Consider the following 16,135-nt stretch of genomic DNA (forward strand, 5'->3'; position numbering starts at 1 on the left):
TATTAGCAAAAAAAATCGTATTTTATTCAATAAATTAACAAAAAATAATAACAAACATTGAAGTAATTAAAACTGAAAAGTAAAAAGATTTGTGCAGTTTTTTCTGGCTCTATACATATAGGTCTCAAACTTTTTTCTCGTAGATCTCTTCAAACGTCCTGAACATTTTATTGCTTTCAGTGAATCTAATACAATTTCTTCAACTTATGCTTCTGAGATTCTTGTGGACCTTAGAGAGTCCAGCTGGAAAGAATCACTGCTATTTAAAACCTTTTTATTCAAGATAATGGTGTACATCCGCCCATCCTCTGTGCCCTATCCCAACGTGTGGCATCGGTTCACGGTCCGTCGGCACGGCACCACAGCCAGCCTGCGCGTACAAGACCTTACCGAGGACAAGTACGATGCCGCACTAGCTCTGCTTTCCAAGCATTTCACCGCAGATGAACCACCATGCAAGTATATAGGCAAGTAGATGATTAAAAAATCTAAACATATTTATAGCCCACGTTATTCAGCGATAATGTAGCTTTTCAGTGGCATATAAGAATTTTTGAAATCGATTCAGTAGTTTCGTAACCTTCTATGCAAACAAACAATCAAATCTTTCGTCCTTATGATATTAGTTTAGACAAGAGAGAAGCGACCCGAAGTAGGCCTCGCCCTCCGACAATCAAGGAATTTTGAGAGTTACAACGTTCCTCGTTCGACCTATTCCTGGACTTGGAGCTTCTTTAGTTTTTTTATAACATAGTTATAACAATATTTGTTAAACTGACCATATGTCGCTTAAGAGAGGAATACGAATAGTATAATACTCGTCAAAATCGGTCAAGTCGTTTAGGCTACAACTATCACAAAGGAATTAACATACCTACAAACTCACCCTCAGTCAAGTAACAAGAAAAACCTAGTTGCCACTGTTAGGTAACAATTTTAGTCCAAACTTAGTAAACAATTACAGTAGACTTATCATTCCAGGTATTAACAAGTACCCTACAGCGGTAGCTGAGCTGGAGAACCTGTGGAGGAAGACGATGAAGGATAGATTGTCTGTAGTCTGCGTGGAGGACAAAGACGACGGATCCTCGGTGTTAGTGGGGGTCAACGTACTCACTGTTGTCTGCAAGGACGACAAGGACGAACCGTTCAAGGTAACCACTTATTTTATAACTTTATAGAAAACATCGTGATGCAATATCTGCGAAGAAATTCAAAGATAAATGAAGTCAACTAATCCGTAATGGGCCAGCGTGGTTGACTATGGCCTAGTCACTCCCTAACACAGTGAGGACGTATAGTGACTTGATGATGAAAGATCTAAGGTGCTTGTAAATCTCGCAAAGTAATTATTATTAACCTATATTCATACCTAGTATTAGCGAAATGGTGTAAGATGGCATACTTAGAAACTAATTACGAAATTCCAGTTGTCAACACTCTTAGATAGAAAATCCCATTAAAGTAGGTTTGCTGATGACAGCCTAACAAAGACCTTTTTAGTGGCGGCCTTTGCAGAGAGCCAGAGTTAGAAAAAACGTCAGAATCATTAGATTGGAGCAGATTTATTATTTTTAATATTACCTTAACTTGATTATTTTTATAAAGTACTTACATAATTTATAACTATCGCTGAATCCTATAATGTGACATTTTCCAGACGGACGATAAGATCTGGGCAAAGTTATTCGGCGCTGTGGACCTGGTGGGGCGGAGTGTGGACATATTCGAGCACTACGGCGTGGATTCTTACCTTACAGCATACGGACTTGTCGTGGCGCCCGACTGGAGGGGCTGCCATATAGGAAAGGAGATTTTGAAAGCAAGGCAAGTGGTGATAAGTTTTAAGGCATAAAAACAGTAGCGAAAAAAAATCCTTTTTAGCCGACTTCAAAAAGAAGGAGGTTATCAATTCGACTGTTTTTTTTTTTTCATAACAAATTCGTAACCGATCCTCAAGGAGAATTTTTTTGATTTTTCATGTCTTAAATAATCTTAAATAGATTATTAACGTGATGTTAAGCACTCTGAAGTCTTTTAACACTTACTTATACTGACTCTCATAACGTCTATTAAACCTGAGTCCAGTAATAAACATAATTTATAGGTAGCTGTAGCTCGCAACTGTCCGCGCGCAGTTAAAAAAACTTAATAGGGGTATAAAAAATAGACAGTATTCAAATAGACGATTCTCAGATCTACTAAATATGTATATAAAATTTCATAAAAATTGGTCAAGCCGTTTCGGAGGACTATGGTAACTAACATTGTAACTCGAGAATTTTACACACCTATAACATTAATATTTATTAAAATTTATACGAATGATAGCTCTATCATCGCTGATATATATATTAAACGAGATATTTGCATCGGTATTTTCCAATAAGAGGGAGAGAAATGAGAAATTATCGTCGGTCTGTGAGAATTCCTCGGATTCCAGCCGACGTGTCCCGCACTTAATGACTTCGATTTCTAACGTGCTTGTAGGATCCATAGAATAGGGTCTTTATAAAAATAACTCATGACCATCTGGAATATTTAAATTAAACACTTAATTGGGAAAAATATTTTTCAAATTCATTCAATCGAAACATCAAGAAGATTCTTCTTTGGTAATTTGTTAGTACTAGTTCATACTCTAACTTAATTTGAACTATACCTGTCTTTGATTAGATATCTCCAGGCACAGAAGCAAACTACCGTACAGCCTCAAGAGGATTAAATTCACCTTTTTATGGCGTTCGCATAAACCATATTTTCTGATTTGATTTTTAAATTCTCCTGTAAATTGTACAAATTATTGCATTTATAAATAAGGTACATATGCGTGTAATTTAGTTTGTTTGTCTTTTGATGAATCTCTATGGTTTCTTGTTTATACATGTCAAGAAAATGACACAATAACGTATCAGAAACTGTCAAATTAAACAAATATTATGCAACATTTTTATTTATAGATTTACATATAAATTCTAGCCATGGTGATAAATACGACAGTTAAAAAAAAGAAATGCATTTGCAACAAAGAAGCACTTTTGAAAAAGATAACTGGCGATCCTCCACCATTGCTGATCGGAGAAATTAACAAAATACGTTTGAACTTGTTTACTGAAAGAAATTCTGATGGTACTGGATACTTAATACTTCGAGGGAAAGATATCCATGACAGATATAAAAGAAGGATAAAAGATTTAGATATAACAGCTATTTATCTTTATATTAGAGAAATCCCAAGAAGAATAACAAAAGTTGATCTTTGTTATAACCAAATAACAGATCGAGGGTTTTTTAATTTACTAAAACGTTTGCTAATTAAAGGCAGATCGAGTATTATAGATTTAAATATTATGAATAACGACATAACCTATAAATCAATAGAATATTTAGCTCAGTACGCAAAATATGTTAAATTAAAAAGATTGAGAATAAACGGCAATGATTTGGCAACAAATAGTGGAAAATTTCTTGCACAATTTCTAAAAGAAAATGATACAATAGAGTTTTTAGATTTGGGGGAAACTGGACAGACATTGACCAGTGTTGCAGAAATTATAGCATCCTTTAGGAATGATAATGAAGGAAATACAACGGTAAAAGTTTTGGATTTAAGCAGAATTAACCCTTTGTTTAACCGTTATTCATATGAAACAAAATGGCTGGCATATCACATCGAATTTTTACTCGAAAGAAATTCTAATTTAATAGAATTACATTTGCAAAAGAATCAATTTATAGCGCACGATATGGAATACTTTGTAAGAGGTCTGAGAAATAATGCTACACTACGCTATTTGGATCTTGGATATAATAGAATAGGAGATTATGGAGCTGAATTACTAGCTAAATACTTATCAGAAGGGCCTCAATTAATATTTATAAATATAGCTGGTAATGGAATTCACGACATTGGCGCGAAAGCGTTAAGTCAAGGGTTGCCATATTCAAATGTTAGAGCGCTAGATATTTCCCAAAATAAATTATCGAATCAGGGAGTTTTGGATTTATTGTATACGATTAAAAAGAAAGTTTTCTTGAGATATTTGAATATTTGGGGTAATGAATTAAAACATACTAGTTGTGAAATTATACAAAGAATGATAATGAGTGGTGTGTTAGATCAGAGCACATTTGATGTGAAAATTTACGAAGTGGACGAGGTATTTTGTGCTGCGTACTATCCCAATCCTGCTGATAGAAGTAAACATTTTTATTATTGTGAATTAGAGTATGGTTACGCGCAGCCTATTTACCATATTAAAAGGAATGTGTTGCCAGAGAAGAGAGGAAAAGTGTTTACTAAATATGTGTAGTCACGATAAAACATTTTATTAGATTTTATTTAATATACTGAATAAAAATATTGATTAATTTTATATTGGTTTTCATTTTATTTTATTTATCAATACAAGAATCAAAGTGTGTAAAGATCTGTTTAATTTTAAGGATTTAATTTTATAAGTCACAGGACAGAACCACCATACGTTGCCAGTAAATAAACCGATAACTATCAGGGGTTTATATTTGTCACTAAAGCGAGACCTTTAACAATGGTTGCTTTGGAAGCGAAATTTGTATCAGCAAAGGATCCAATATATCTGTAAATACAGTTAATTGTGATATTTTATGTCCTATTATTATAATATAACATTTTGTTCCCAGGGTCCCTCTGTGCAAGGCGCTGGGTGTCAAAGTGACAGCCACGGTGTTCACGGCTGCCGCGTCCCAAGCCGTTGCTAAGAAGGCGGGCTTCGTTGATTTATTCGAAATAACTTACGAAGAGCTGGCTAAAAAGGGTTTCGCATTTCCCGGAGTGGAAGAAGACACCAAGTCTTCGAAGTTTATGGCTCTCGTCATTAATTAATCTGTGATTCTTTCAAGTATAGTCTTGCCAATATGTAGATATAATGATCTCTTTAAATTTGTTAAAATTTAGTTGTTGTCTTAGTAAATTATTATTTATATTTTAAGTTTGTGATATAAAGTTAGTAAGTTTATATAGTTTAATAAGTTATGACTACCTCAGCAACGCCGTTGTTATTTTGACTTATCGTAGTAATGATCTCGTTTTTAAATATATGTATTTTATATTTAAAGTTTTTAAAAATATTTTTGATAATTAGGTTATTAAAAATCTTAATTGTTATTCGACATTCCAGAAGCTTCTACTACATATTTATTAATTAATTTTGAAATAAATGCTTGGAAAGTGCTAAAACTATTTTATTTTAGTTACTTAAAGTAATTAACCCTTCTCATGATTTATAAAACGATGGAAGTAGTGAAGATAAAGAACCCATTTTATGATTATGCGCAGCAGTAGTGTAGTGTGGTACTATTACTGTACAGCACTGGCATATTAACTACGTGTTTTTAACCAAAAAAAAAAACAACATTAAAATAATACGAATAAAAAAAATGACTAAAGCCTGCAATGAAATAAGCGGCATCTATACATTTATTTGTACTCAAAATCCGCTGTTTGCTTTGATGTATCTAGTCCCCGTAAGATGGCGCTAAGTGAACAAGTATTTTAATTTAGTTTTTCAATAAAATAGTGTTAAAAGGTATAATATAATTATAATAATTATGTAATATTTCCGAAAAAAAATTACTTTTACTTTTACGATTCAAATTGGGGATTTTGTGGAAATGAAAAGGGCAACATTTCAAAAATGGCGTCGCGTCCATAGGCCAAGGCTACTACGATCTGTCAAACGGTTGTTGACTTCCGCAGCGGTTGGTTGGGTGAAGTGGTGATAGTAAAATCTGTCAATAATTTGTTTATACGAATCACGTATAGATTGTGAATAAAATAAAATAAACTTTCGTGAAGATTGAGTTTAGTGATATCAGTGTAATAATTTCGAATTTATTGACTTTACTTTTCGATAGTTGATAGCTCCTTTTTTTTTCTACGCCTTTATTTTGAAGGAGTGCCTCAGTTTCGCAGTGTTGTACTTCCCGTATAGTTACTTACTATTGTATACAATAATATTGTGAAATATAACTCGAGTAATTTTCCTGATTGTATAAATAGCATAAATAATTAAATTCAGTGTTTGTGCTTTACGGAATGCCTAACGAGTGACAGAAATGGATTTTCCTCATTGTAGTGGACAGATTTACCCCCTGCTTTGAAGGTGTGTATAAATAATATTCTAATTATATTACAATTTATTATCTACCATATTCATAGTTTTATTGTGTTATTTGACGATTCTATGTTTTACGTTTCTACAGTAAAAAACAAGATATAGTTTTTTTATGTTGTCACAAAAAAGTCTTCACAAAACGTAAACAAATTTTATTTAGCATGCTTATTATTACAATATTTTACTCGACTGTGAAAACAAACATAAATATAGCATTTACATATGTTCAAATTTCTGAACCCACGTGGTAAAATTACTTCATCTCTACTTGAAATTGTCTTCTCGATAGAAAGGACTACAGCGGCTTTTTATACGTTATAGTACGGTTTATAACTTTGGGGCTCATGTTACGGTCCCAAGACGCTATTGCATAATTTAGTATAGTCTAAAAATCTTATAACTTTGTTCAATTTTTGCAACAGACTTGCAGCCTTCCTTAGAATAAGCAAGTTGATTACGAACGTCCATCTTTATTGTGTCACCAATTTTAATCGACAAGCATTTACAACATGAATTAACGTAAAAAATAGAGAACAAATTTTTTAGACAAACCAAATTTTACCAATTAAAATGTGTTTCGAAACTTGACCCAGTTTCATTCTAATTACTTTCTATTTCTCTCAACTTTTTTACACAAGAGAATTCAAAAAATCTTATCTCACTAATTAACATGTTTATTAAAGAACATTCGCCGCTACACATGGAGAAATCATATTTTAAAAAACAAATATTAGTTTCTACTCTCATATACCGTCATTAATAGGGCATCGAGACCGGGTATACCCGGACCGAAAAAACCCGGTTTTTCCCGGTTCTGAGGATTACAAAAAAACCCGGGTCTGATTATTAAAACTCGGGTTTATCGGGTTTTTTTAAAACTTTTGTTTTTGTAATTTATTAAGTTTAAGCCACTTCGAATGCAATAATAAGTAAATGTAATAAAAATACGCTTTGATAAATTATTAACTATTATGTAAAACGTAGCTTCGTTGCTACGTTCCTATCAATTGTGCGATACCATTCGATGAATGGACATCTAATAAAAATAGAACTTATATAGGGCTCACTTTACATTCACCAAATTTTGCAAGGGATAGCAGTTTTCGAAATCTAGGTCTCATACGAATTTACAGGTCCTTGATTGCAGCCTCATGCGTACAATTGATTTAGGCCAAGTTGGACGAATATGGGGGTGGTTGCATTAGGGAAGTCCCTTAAGTCATACCATCAGCTATGCATCGCTCATGCTGTTAAGCTGGCAATTGTGGATGTAATGTACAAACACAATGCCGGCTTCGAGGAAAACGTCGCTCAGCTTGCCGAACTTGACGAGGATGAAGATTTATCTTCATCAGTATTGGCTCAAAGACTGCGAACTGTAGAATTTAACGACGACACAAATTCTACAGACAATGACGAGGATGGTGTTGAACTTAATAATGAATCCTCGTTTATGGGGTCTTTCAGTTCACCATATTTTAGATACAACGATCTGGTATCAAAAGTACGAAAAGTGGTAAAAATCTTCAAAAAATCGACAAAAAACGATGACGTCCTTCAAAAACATGTCAGAGCTGATTTGGACAGGAGTACTCCCTGCTGTTAGATGGGAAAACGCGCTGGAGTAGCATTTCTGCCATGTTAGGTCGGTTTCTGAAATTGAAAATATCTATTACAAAAGCTTTAATTGCTTTAAAAACAGACATTGCATTTACTGATGATGACTAGAGAAATATAGATGAGATCCATAAAATATTGGATGTTATTAAAATTGTCATCGAGGCGCTATATCGACGCGATGCAACTTTACTTACAGCTGATGTTTCCCTAAAATTTGCTTTGAAGAAAATGGATCAAATGAAGACACCACTAAGTCACAAAATGGCAACTGCATTGAGCAAACGATACGCAAAAAGAAGACTAACTCAAGCAGCAACACTACAGTACTTGACTAATCCGGGTAAATATTTTGAGAACTTTGAAAATGAAGATAAAACTGTTTTTATCGGCCTACAGGTGATGAAATGCTAAACGAAATTGTTAATCTGATTAAACGCACAACCAAAATATATATATATATATACCTCTTGAAAATTTGCCAGCGCCAGACCAAGACCTGCGAGAAATTGACATTTTATTTTCCTTTACATTTTGTATTCATTGTAGGAAATCGATATATAAACGCAGATTAGTGTATTTTAAAAAATTTCAATGGAAAGATCGAAATGCTCGAAAAAACCGGTCTACCCGGGTTTTGATACTCTTAGACCCGAAAACCCGGGTTTTCAAAATTGAACCGAGTTTCGATGCCCTAGTCATTAACAAGACATGTGTGGCAACGAAATTGTACTGATCGAAACTGAAAATCGCCTATCATAAAAAAATTAAAGATCTCTGTTCTAAAGACTTCAGGTAAAATGTCACGATTGATATACGAAAATGAACAAAACAGATTCGTGTGTAATAAATTTTAAAGTTCATATAATTTTACCAAACCCTATTAAATAAGCAAAATGTTCAATTAGTAGATATATCACGTAATCGCAGTGGAGATAAATGTCTAACGACCTTCGCTGCACATAAAACCGGAGTGGTTTTTTTCTCGGAAGCTCGGGTTACGGGCGCGGTCGTAGAAATTGCGCCACTCGCACGAAACTCTCTGGTTGCTGCAGCTGACTGTAGGGTTACCATGTGTAAGGTTTGAAAAAAAATATTTTACATTCGTAATGACTTTAAAGAGGATAGAATAAAAGATTGGAAACCGCTATGATATTGCAGCATTACCACAATAACAGAGAAGACAGGTGGGAATGAAAGTAAATCCGCGTTATGTCCAATCAGTGCATGGAAGTTAAATTCTACTCGTGTTCGCCTTCCCATCTTTCTCTAAAAAGGATAGACATAAAGCTGGGTTTAGTGACAGAGATATGTAGGAAGGAAAAATATCCTTTTGATAATGTATTCTCTCTTCTGTTCTTCTAAGGTAGGCAAAACATCTACAGCTATCTAAGTTATTGCAAATGTCTATGGACTGCGGACTTCGCAATTGTCTGATGTACTTAATGGTTACCCTACAATTTTACGCTCCCCTGACTCAGCGGCATCTTACCTTTGAACCGAAAATCGACCGCGTCTCTAACTTTCCAAATTATCTCCATCGCTAATTGTTTATCTCAATAGTTAATAATTTGCTCTTAATTCACACTAACTGGGGCATTGATTTTTCACCTCGTTTTGAGAAAGTGTACGTAATTGATCTAGTTTAGTTAATTAATTTGCGTGGAATTAATATTACTTAGAAACTTAGAAACGCTTTTAAATTGCTTTAAATTTCTATTTTACGTATAATAATTTAATATTTTTTTTGTACAAAGTACATAGTAAGTAAGAAAGTTTGGAAGGAAGACACTAAAATGTACAAATGTAATGTAAAAAAGCGATTATATGATTGTTGTCTTTTATCTTGTCATTAAATGCTTTTTCCACTAAGCGACAAGTGCAAACAGAGCTTAACTAGAATGGTTTTTTTTTTGTAAAATCAAGTATCTTAACTCTTGTTTTTATTAGCCATTGATTTAAATTAAATTCACATAAATTGGAATTTATTCAATATTCTCGATACGACTTCTATCAATGAAAAATCGTCGAGTAAATACTTTTATTTCATAAAATTTCTGTTGTATTAAATTATTATTCTAATAAAGTTTATTGAATCAATTTATCTTGTAGATAAGTGGACGTCAGCTAAGCCATTAAGTAACACTCAAGTTATCGCCAAGTGTTACTTATCGACACGTAACAAGGAAACTGTTTACGTAAGCTAACATTTTGAAAGAAAGTTGTCACTTGATATATTAATTACACTCTCTAAGTTACTTCATCTTTTACTTAACAAGTTAGAAGTAATCTATATATATATAAAAGAAAGTCGTGTTAGTTACACTATTTATAACTCAAGAACGGCTGAATCGATTTGACTGAAAATTGGTGGGCAGGTAGCTTAGAACCAGGAAACGGACATAGGATAATTTTTACCCCGTTTTCTATTTTTTATTCTGCGCGGACGGAGTCGCGGGTAAAAGCTAGTAATGCATAAAGTAAAATACATCAACAATAAGGAAGAAAATACCTGATATTTTTAAGTTTATTGAGTTTTAACTAATTTAAAATTGAAATGTTACACTGTTAGCCATGTGAAACTTCTATCCAAGATTTTTTGCTTGATTTACTGTAGGTTTCTGATACCAAACTTTCCGTTAAAAACATATTGTTATCTGTGTTTTGTTAATGATAATAACAGGTATGACGATGCTTTTTATAGAGATTTTGGACTCAGAAATCCACGGTTAGTACTATAATAATAATAATAATGTTTATTTAATTCAGACTACAAAGATCCATATTATTATACTAGGGTTAGTAAAGGCTTAATAAGTAATGTTAGTAACAAAAATAAAGAGAAAAAATAAATAAAACAAAATAAAATAAACTACAGACTATTCGTGACCGGGATATGGTTGTTACTCAGCGATACAAGAATATGCTAGTCTACATGTATATTAATCCAGCGAGCCAGCATCACTGAGTCCCACCTATCTAACAAAGCATTCAGGATAACGTTATGGCTGTCACGCATTCGGCGCAGTAAGGAGGCGCAGCGCTTTCGCATGATGGCATCAAACCCATCTGTACGAGCCTCCGCGAACATGCCGGAGGCGCTGCAGTAGCGTGGCAGCCCCATTAACACCCTGAACGCGTTGTTATACTGAACCCGATGATCACTGTATGCCCTCCGCGTATAGTCAACCCACAGACCGCAGGTATAGAAAGATTGACAGTATGCCTTAAAAAGAGTCAACTTAACATGTTTGGTACATTTGGCAAATCTGCGGGCCAACATATTGCAGCGAACAGACAGCGATCTACGTTCTTTTTCAATATCTAGATTATCTTTTAGATAGATTTAGATAGATTTTAGATAGATTAGATTTTCTGCGACCAACACTCCTTTTACCGGGGAAAAGTCCCCGGTAAAAGGAGTGTTGGTCGCAGAAAAAAATCCTGGCTGCGCAACATCCGAGAGTGGACAGGGGTTACGAGTGCCGCCCAACTATTTCGCCTCGCAAGAGACAAAAGAAAATATGGAGAACTGATCGCCAACCTTCGCTAGTCGAAGAGGCACTTCAAGAAGAAGAAGAAGATTATCTTTCATATCCTCAGTGATCCAGTGACCCAAATACTTAAATTTGTCCACCTTTTTTAATTGAGTTCCACAGAGCAAAATGTTTGGCACGTTAGTGTAGCGTTTACGATCCGGACAGAAAATCATAAATTCGCTTTTCACTGCATTATATTTGAGTCCATGTGACACCGCATAGGATTCACAGATCTTAATAAGCTATTATGTGTATTATAAGTCTTTGTATACTTCTCATAGACAATGTTATCGATGTTTATGACATTAAATAACTATAAAACTGAACCTATGTAATTCTTTGTCTATAGTTTGCATTAGCTCGCATTTCCCGCAATCGAAAGTGGAAAGCGGCGGTGGGGTCCAGTGAAACTGGTCGACGCGGTCCGAATACACCCGCCTCTTACATTATTTTAAATAAATTAACCATAAACTGTATTCGTCTATCAAACTGTGACCTATAAAATTAATTTAAGCCCTTTAAAATAAATAATATTAAGGTATTATGTGATTCAAATGTAACTTTGAGTGCATGTGTGTTCAAGTCACGTTTTATTCCGAACTGCCATAAAGTTTGGATAGTATAGTACACTAGTAACGAATTTCATAGATTCATAGACATTAAATTCGATTCCCAACAGCTGTTCACCGTAATTTAAATTTAATAGGTTAATATCTTGACTTTTAACTATTTATTATGTAAACACAAGTTTTTTTTTTATTAAAGTAATCGATATACGTGAGAGCCGGTTCCGTTTCAATGCATCTGTGTTACAAATATGGCCGTGCAATATGAAGTAAAATCGTACGTTACTGAGTATTATGTAACTAGCGAGCAATGGGATAAATACAAATTTTGCATTCACAATTCATACTCAGCTCACTATACTCTCCACTGAGAGGTTCGGAGCCTACCCTAAGTTTGAGATGACTAGGCTATAGTCAACCACGCTGGTCCAGTGCGGGTTAGTTGACTTCATTTATCTATGAATTTCTTCGCAGATATTGCATTACGATGTTTTCTTTAAAGTTATAAATAAGTAGTTACCTTAAAGGGTTCGTCCTTGTCGTCCTTGCAGACAACAGTCAGTACGTTGACCCCCACTAACACCGAGGGTCCGTCGTCTTTGTCCTGTCCACATTTCTTCACAGATATGTGCAGGTTGCATTACGATGTTTTCCTTAAGTATACGAACGTCGGATAGATGTACATATGTAAATCTAAAATAGAGAAACACATAGCGGTATTCGAACCCAGGACCTAGTGCTTAACCCCTGAGCCACCGGCTCACAATTTGTAATCAAATAATAGGCAAGTTGTGGTACTCCTTTATTGTACCAATATTTTCTTTTGAACCTCTCCTATTTAAATTACAACATGTTTGACGAAAAGAGTTGTATTTCTTATGAGATATTGCCTATTGTTATTAAATTAAGTGCAAGAGATTTATTTACAAAAGACATGTAAAGTTTGTAAACATGTCACAACTTCTAGTTAACAATATGTCGGCTTGTAAATAATGCAATACGCCATTTACAAATTGGCAACACCGCTTTGTAGTGTTTATCGGTTGCCAGCAGAGAAAATAATGACCAACGTCGGTTAAATAGGATTTCTCCTTCTTGTTAAGTGTTTTTGATATAGAATTTGATGTTTTAAGTGTGTTCATTTAGAAAGATTTATGGAATTTAATCTTTAAGTTGAGACAAAAGAGTAATTTAATCATATCTTAGGGTGCTTCCTCATCACCAACAGAATTATGAAAAATGAGTTATTATTAAAGTTTTAAGTTTTTTCATCCGCAGTATTATCGTTCCTAATTCAACTTGATAGCGGAGCAATGACGCAATCCGTTTGTTTTAATCCATCGCTCGACTATTCCGCTAATTGACCCCAATTGGTGGAACATGGGCCCTTAGCCCTGCCCACTGCCCACTGACGCACTATACGCACGCAAATTAATCTAGTAAAATTATACGTTATTAATTTTAATCTTGGCAGTTTTAGAAAATGTATGAAAGGATTCAACAATAATTAATCGATGGTAGAATTTTGTATACTATCTTGTGATTGCTTAATTTTTAAATTATAAAATAGTTGTACATATTCATGTTAGTTTAAATAATTATTGCCGTATTGTGAAAGTGTTTCGAGTCTGTATGAGCATTGGAAACTGGTCTTAATGACCGGAAGGCATCGGTTCGATTAAATGAAGCCGCTCTCAGGCTAATGCCACGGCTTCCTGTACTATACCTACAGATACAACGTTATTTGAACAATTGAAAAACGTAGATTAATTATTGCAATTGACTAAATATTATATAACAAAATAATTTTATTATAGTATACTAGCTTTTACCCGCGACTCCGTCCGCGCGGAATAAAAAAAATAGAAAACGGGGTAAGAACCGAAAAATCCTATGTCCGTTTCCTGATTCTAAGCTACCTGCCCACCAATTTTCAGTCAAATCGATTCAGCCGTTCTTGAATTATAAATAGTGTAACTAACACGACTTTCTTTTATATATATAGATGTTGGCAAACGAGCACTACACACAAAAAGAGGATATTTCTCATTTATTTGCGTCCCTTCTTCCTCCAAAAGAACGTTAGCTTCTTTTTTCCTTCCATACAAGAAAAGAATTTTGTGAGAAAGAGGACCAAAATAAGACATCCGGCATTCACACTAATCAAACGAAACGCGGAATAACTTCTACTTTAGCCTGTCTTCTGTGTGGTTATACACTAGGTGTCACTCGCGACATCGTCCACGTGGAATTAAAATAAACCAAGTTAGTAGCCAATATGCTACTCAAGACGGTAATCTGTTAAAAATTCCATCCATATCACTTCAGCCGTTCTAGAATTACGTTGTAATAAAAATTCATCCATCCATCTAGTTTTATTGAAACCTTTAACAGTGTCAAGAAACTGGGAATGATTGTATAGTTTAACTCCAGGACGTTGATTGCCATTTAAGTGACATTAAGTTAAAATTAGTCCTTTGTCTTTGGCAACAATGCAATGGCAAAACTAATATTATAAATGAGAATGTTTAGATGGATGGATGTTTGTTAGAAGGTATCTCCGGAATGCCTTACCGGATCTTAATAAAATTTGGCTCAGATCTAGAAAATAGTCTGGAAAAACACATAGACTACTTATTAAGTTATTTAATTCGACGCGCACGGAGTCGACGGCGACATTTAGTTATACATACAAAATTAGATTTTCTTATCTGTATAGATATAGATAATCGTCTTTACTATCTTATTATAGATTAATTTTGATTTACGATAACTTTTTTTTTAAATATAAACACGTACGTGTAAAAAGAATTTGTAATTTATAAAAATTGACGCATGCGCGGTATTGACTTACCGTGATATAATTTACGTGCTGTAATTAAATTCTGTTGTATTTCTAATGAAAGCACGTAAAATGAAATAAACTATTTTGCACATGTTACATACGAATAAGGGTCAATATGGAAAACACCAATAGGACCCACGAATAGTTACTTAAAAACAATAGTGGTGACAGATTTGATAAATGCTTCGATTATGGACATGAACGTCATACCGTCAAAATGACAAATACGTAACTTAAAAAAAAAACATTGTGAAATGTAAATCTGCTTTAATGTTTGCCTCCTTCTTTGAACCAAAGGCGTGATTACGTATATGTTACCTCTTACTAATATTTTAAATACGAAAGCATATATCCGATTTTCTTACGTTGAAGGAAAACATCGTGATGGAACCTGCACATATCTGAGAAGAAATTCAATGATATGTGTGAATTCAACCAACACTCACTTGACCAGCGTGGTTGACTATGGCCTAGTCACTCCTAATTTGGGGTGGGCTCCGAGCCAATCGGTGGATACGTATAGTGAGCCCATGATGATGATAAAAGTATATATGGATGGATGGATGTTAGAAGGTCAGCTAGTTATTATAGTTATTTATGCGGTAATATTGTCAAAATTCCTAACATTTAATAATTGGTTTTGCATAGCGATTGTGGACTTGTCCCACTTATGTTCTAAGAAACGTTAGTCGGTGCGAAATTAGCATATGTATTTATTTTGTCGTTTTTTTTTGACAGCTGTACTGACGAGTCTGTTAGCTGACCGTTATGTGATGGATCGATGTATCGATGACCTCTGAATAGATTCTTATGATGAGTTTATAGTTTTTTTTCTAGACGTACACAAACAGGACTAGATTTTTTTGTCATATTAAATAGACACAAGAAGTATTATATTATATTTAGTGACTTAACTTCCGCACGTAGTCATATTGGCTACAAATAGTCGGTTAATGTAGATTTCTCATACACTAATTTATAGATATAAATCTCCAATAACGGATTCTCTTAGTGATCGATTAAACACTCTGAGTGAGGCAATAATGTTTGTATATTATACTGAAATAAAATCTAAAATACAAACCATTTTGTAGTTAATACGAGGCAGAATCTGTCGTGTAGGTACTCTGTGCAACCCCTAACCACAGAAAGGTGTCGAGTAGCAGTCGGTAGGAATTACACCGTGTTAGTGTTACTGAACTAAAACGGTTAAATGTTATACATGTTTTGTATTTACTAATAAACAAATTGTAGTGTAGTCGACGAGTCTTGGAAATGTGACAATTATTGATATCCCTTTCTTTATTACATATAATAAGCTAGATGTGTACCGCGACTCCGTCCGCGCGGAATTAAAAAAAAAACGGGTAAGTAGTTGTTTGTGATTAAATTCTATATCTATGCCAAATTTCA

At 34.2% G+C, this 16,135-nt stretch overlaps 2 protein-coding genes across 2 annotated transcripts in view; both read left to right on the plus strand.

Moving 5' to 3' along the window:
- The first annotated feature begins 115 nt into the window (after positions 1-115).
- Positions 116-4,864, plus strand: LOC106708313. The gene is made up of 4 exons (XM_014499798.2): positions 116-467; positions 982-1,154; positions 1,661-1,827; positions 4,663-4,864. Exons 1-4 carry the CDS (start codon positions 287-289, stop codon positions 4,862-4,864), a joined length of 723 nt encoding a protein of 240 aa, XP_014355284.2. The 5' UTR covers positions 116-286.
- An 868-nt stretch (positions 4,865-5,732) lies between these two features.
- LOC106708283 (GTPase-activating protein CdGAPr) overlaps positions 5,733-16,135 on the plus strand; it is a 60,691-nt gene continuing 50,288 nt past the window's right edge. Inside the window, exon 1 of the mRNA XM_045682361.1 lies at positions 5,733-6,143. The gene's annotated coding sequence lies outside the window, so the exon portion shown is untranslated. The remainder of the gene's footprint in view (positions 6,144-16,135) is intronic.

The sequence above is a fragment of the Papilio machaon genome, chromosome 19 (genome assembly GCF_912999745.1).
Source record: "Papilio machaon chromosome 19, ilPapMach1.1, whole genome shotgun sequence".
Lineage (NCBI taxonomy): Eukaryota > Metazoa > Arthropoda > Insecta > Lepidoptera > Papilionidae > Papilio > Papilio machaon.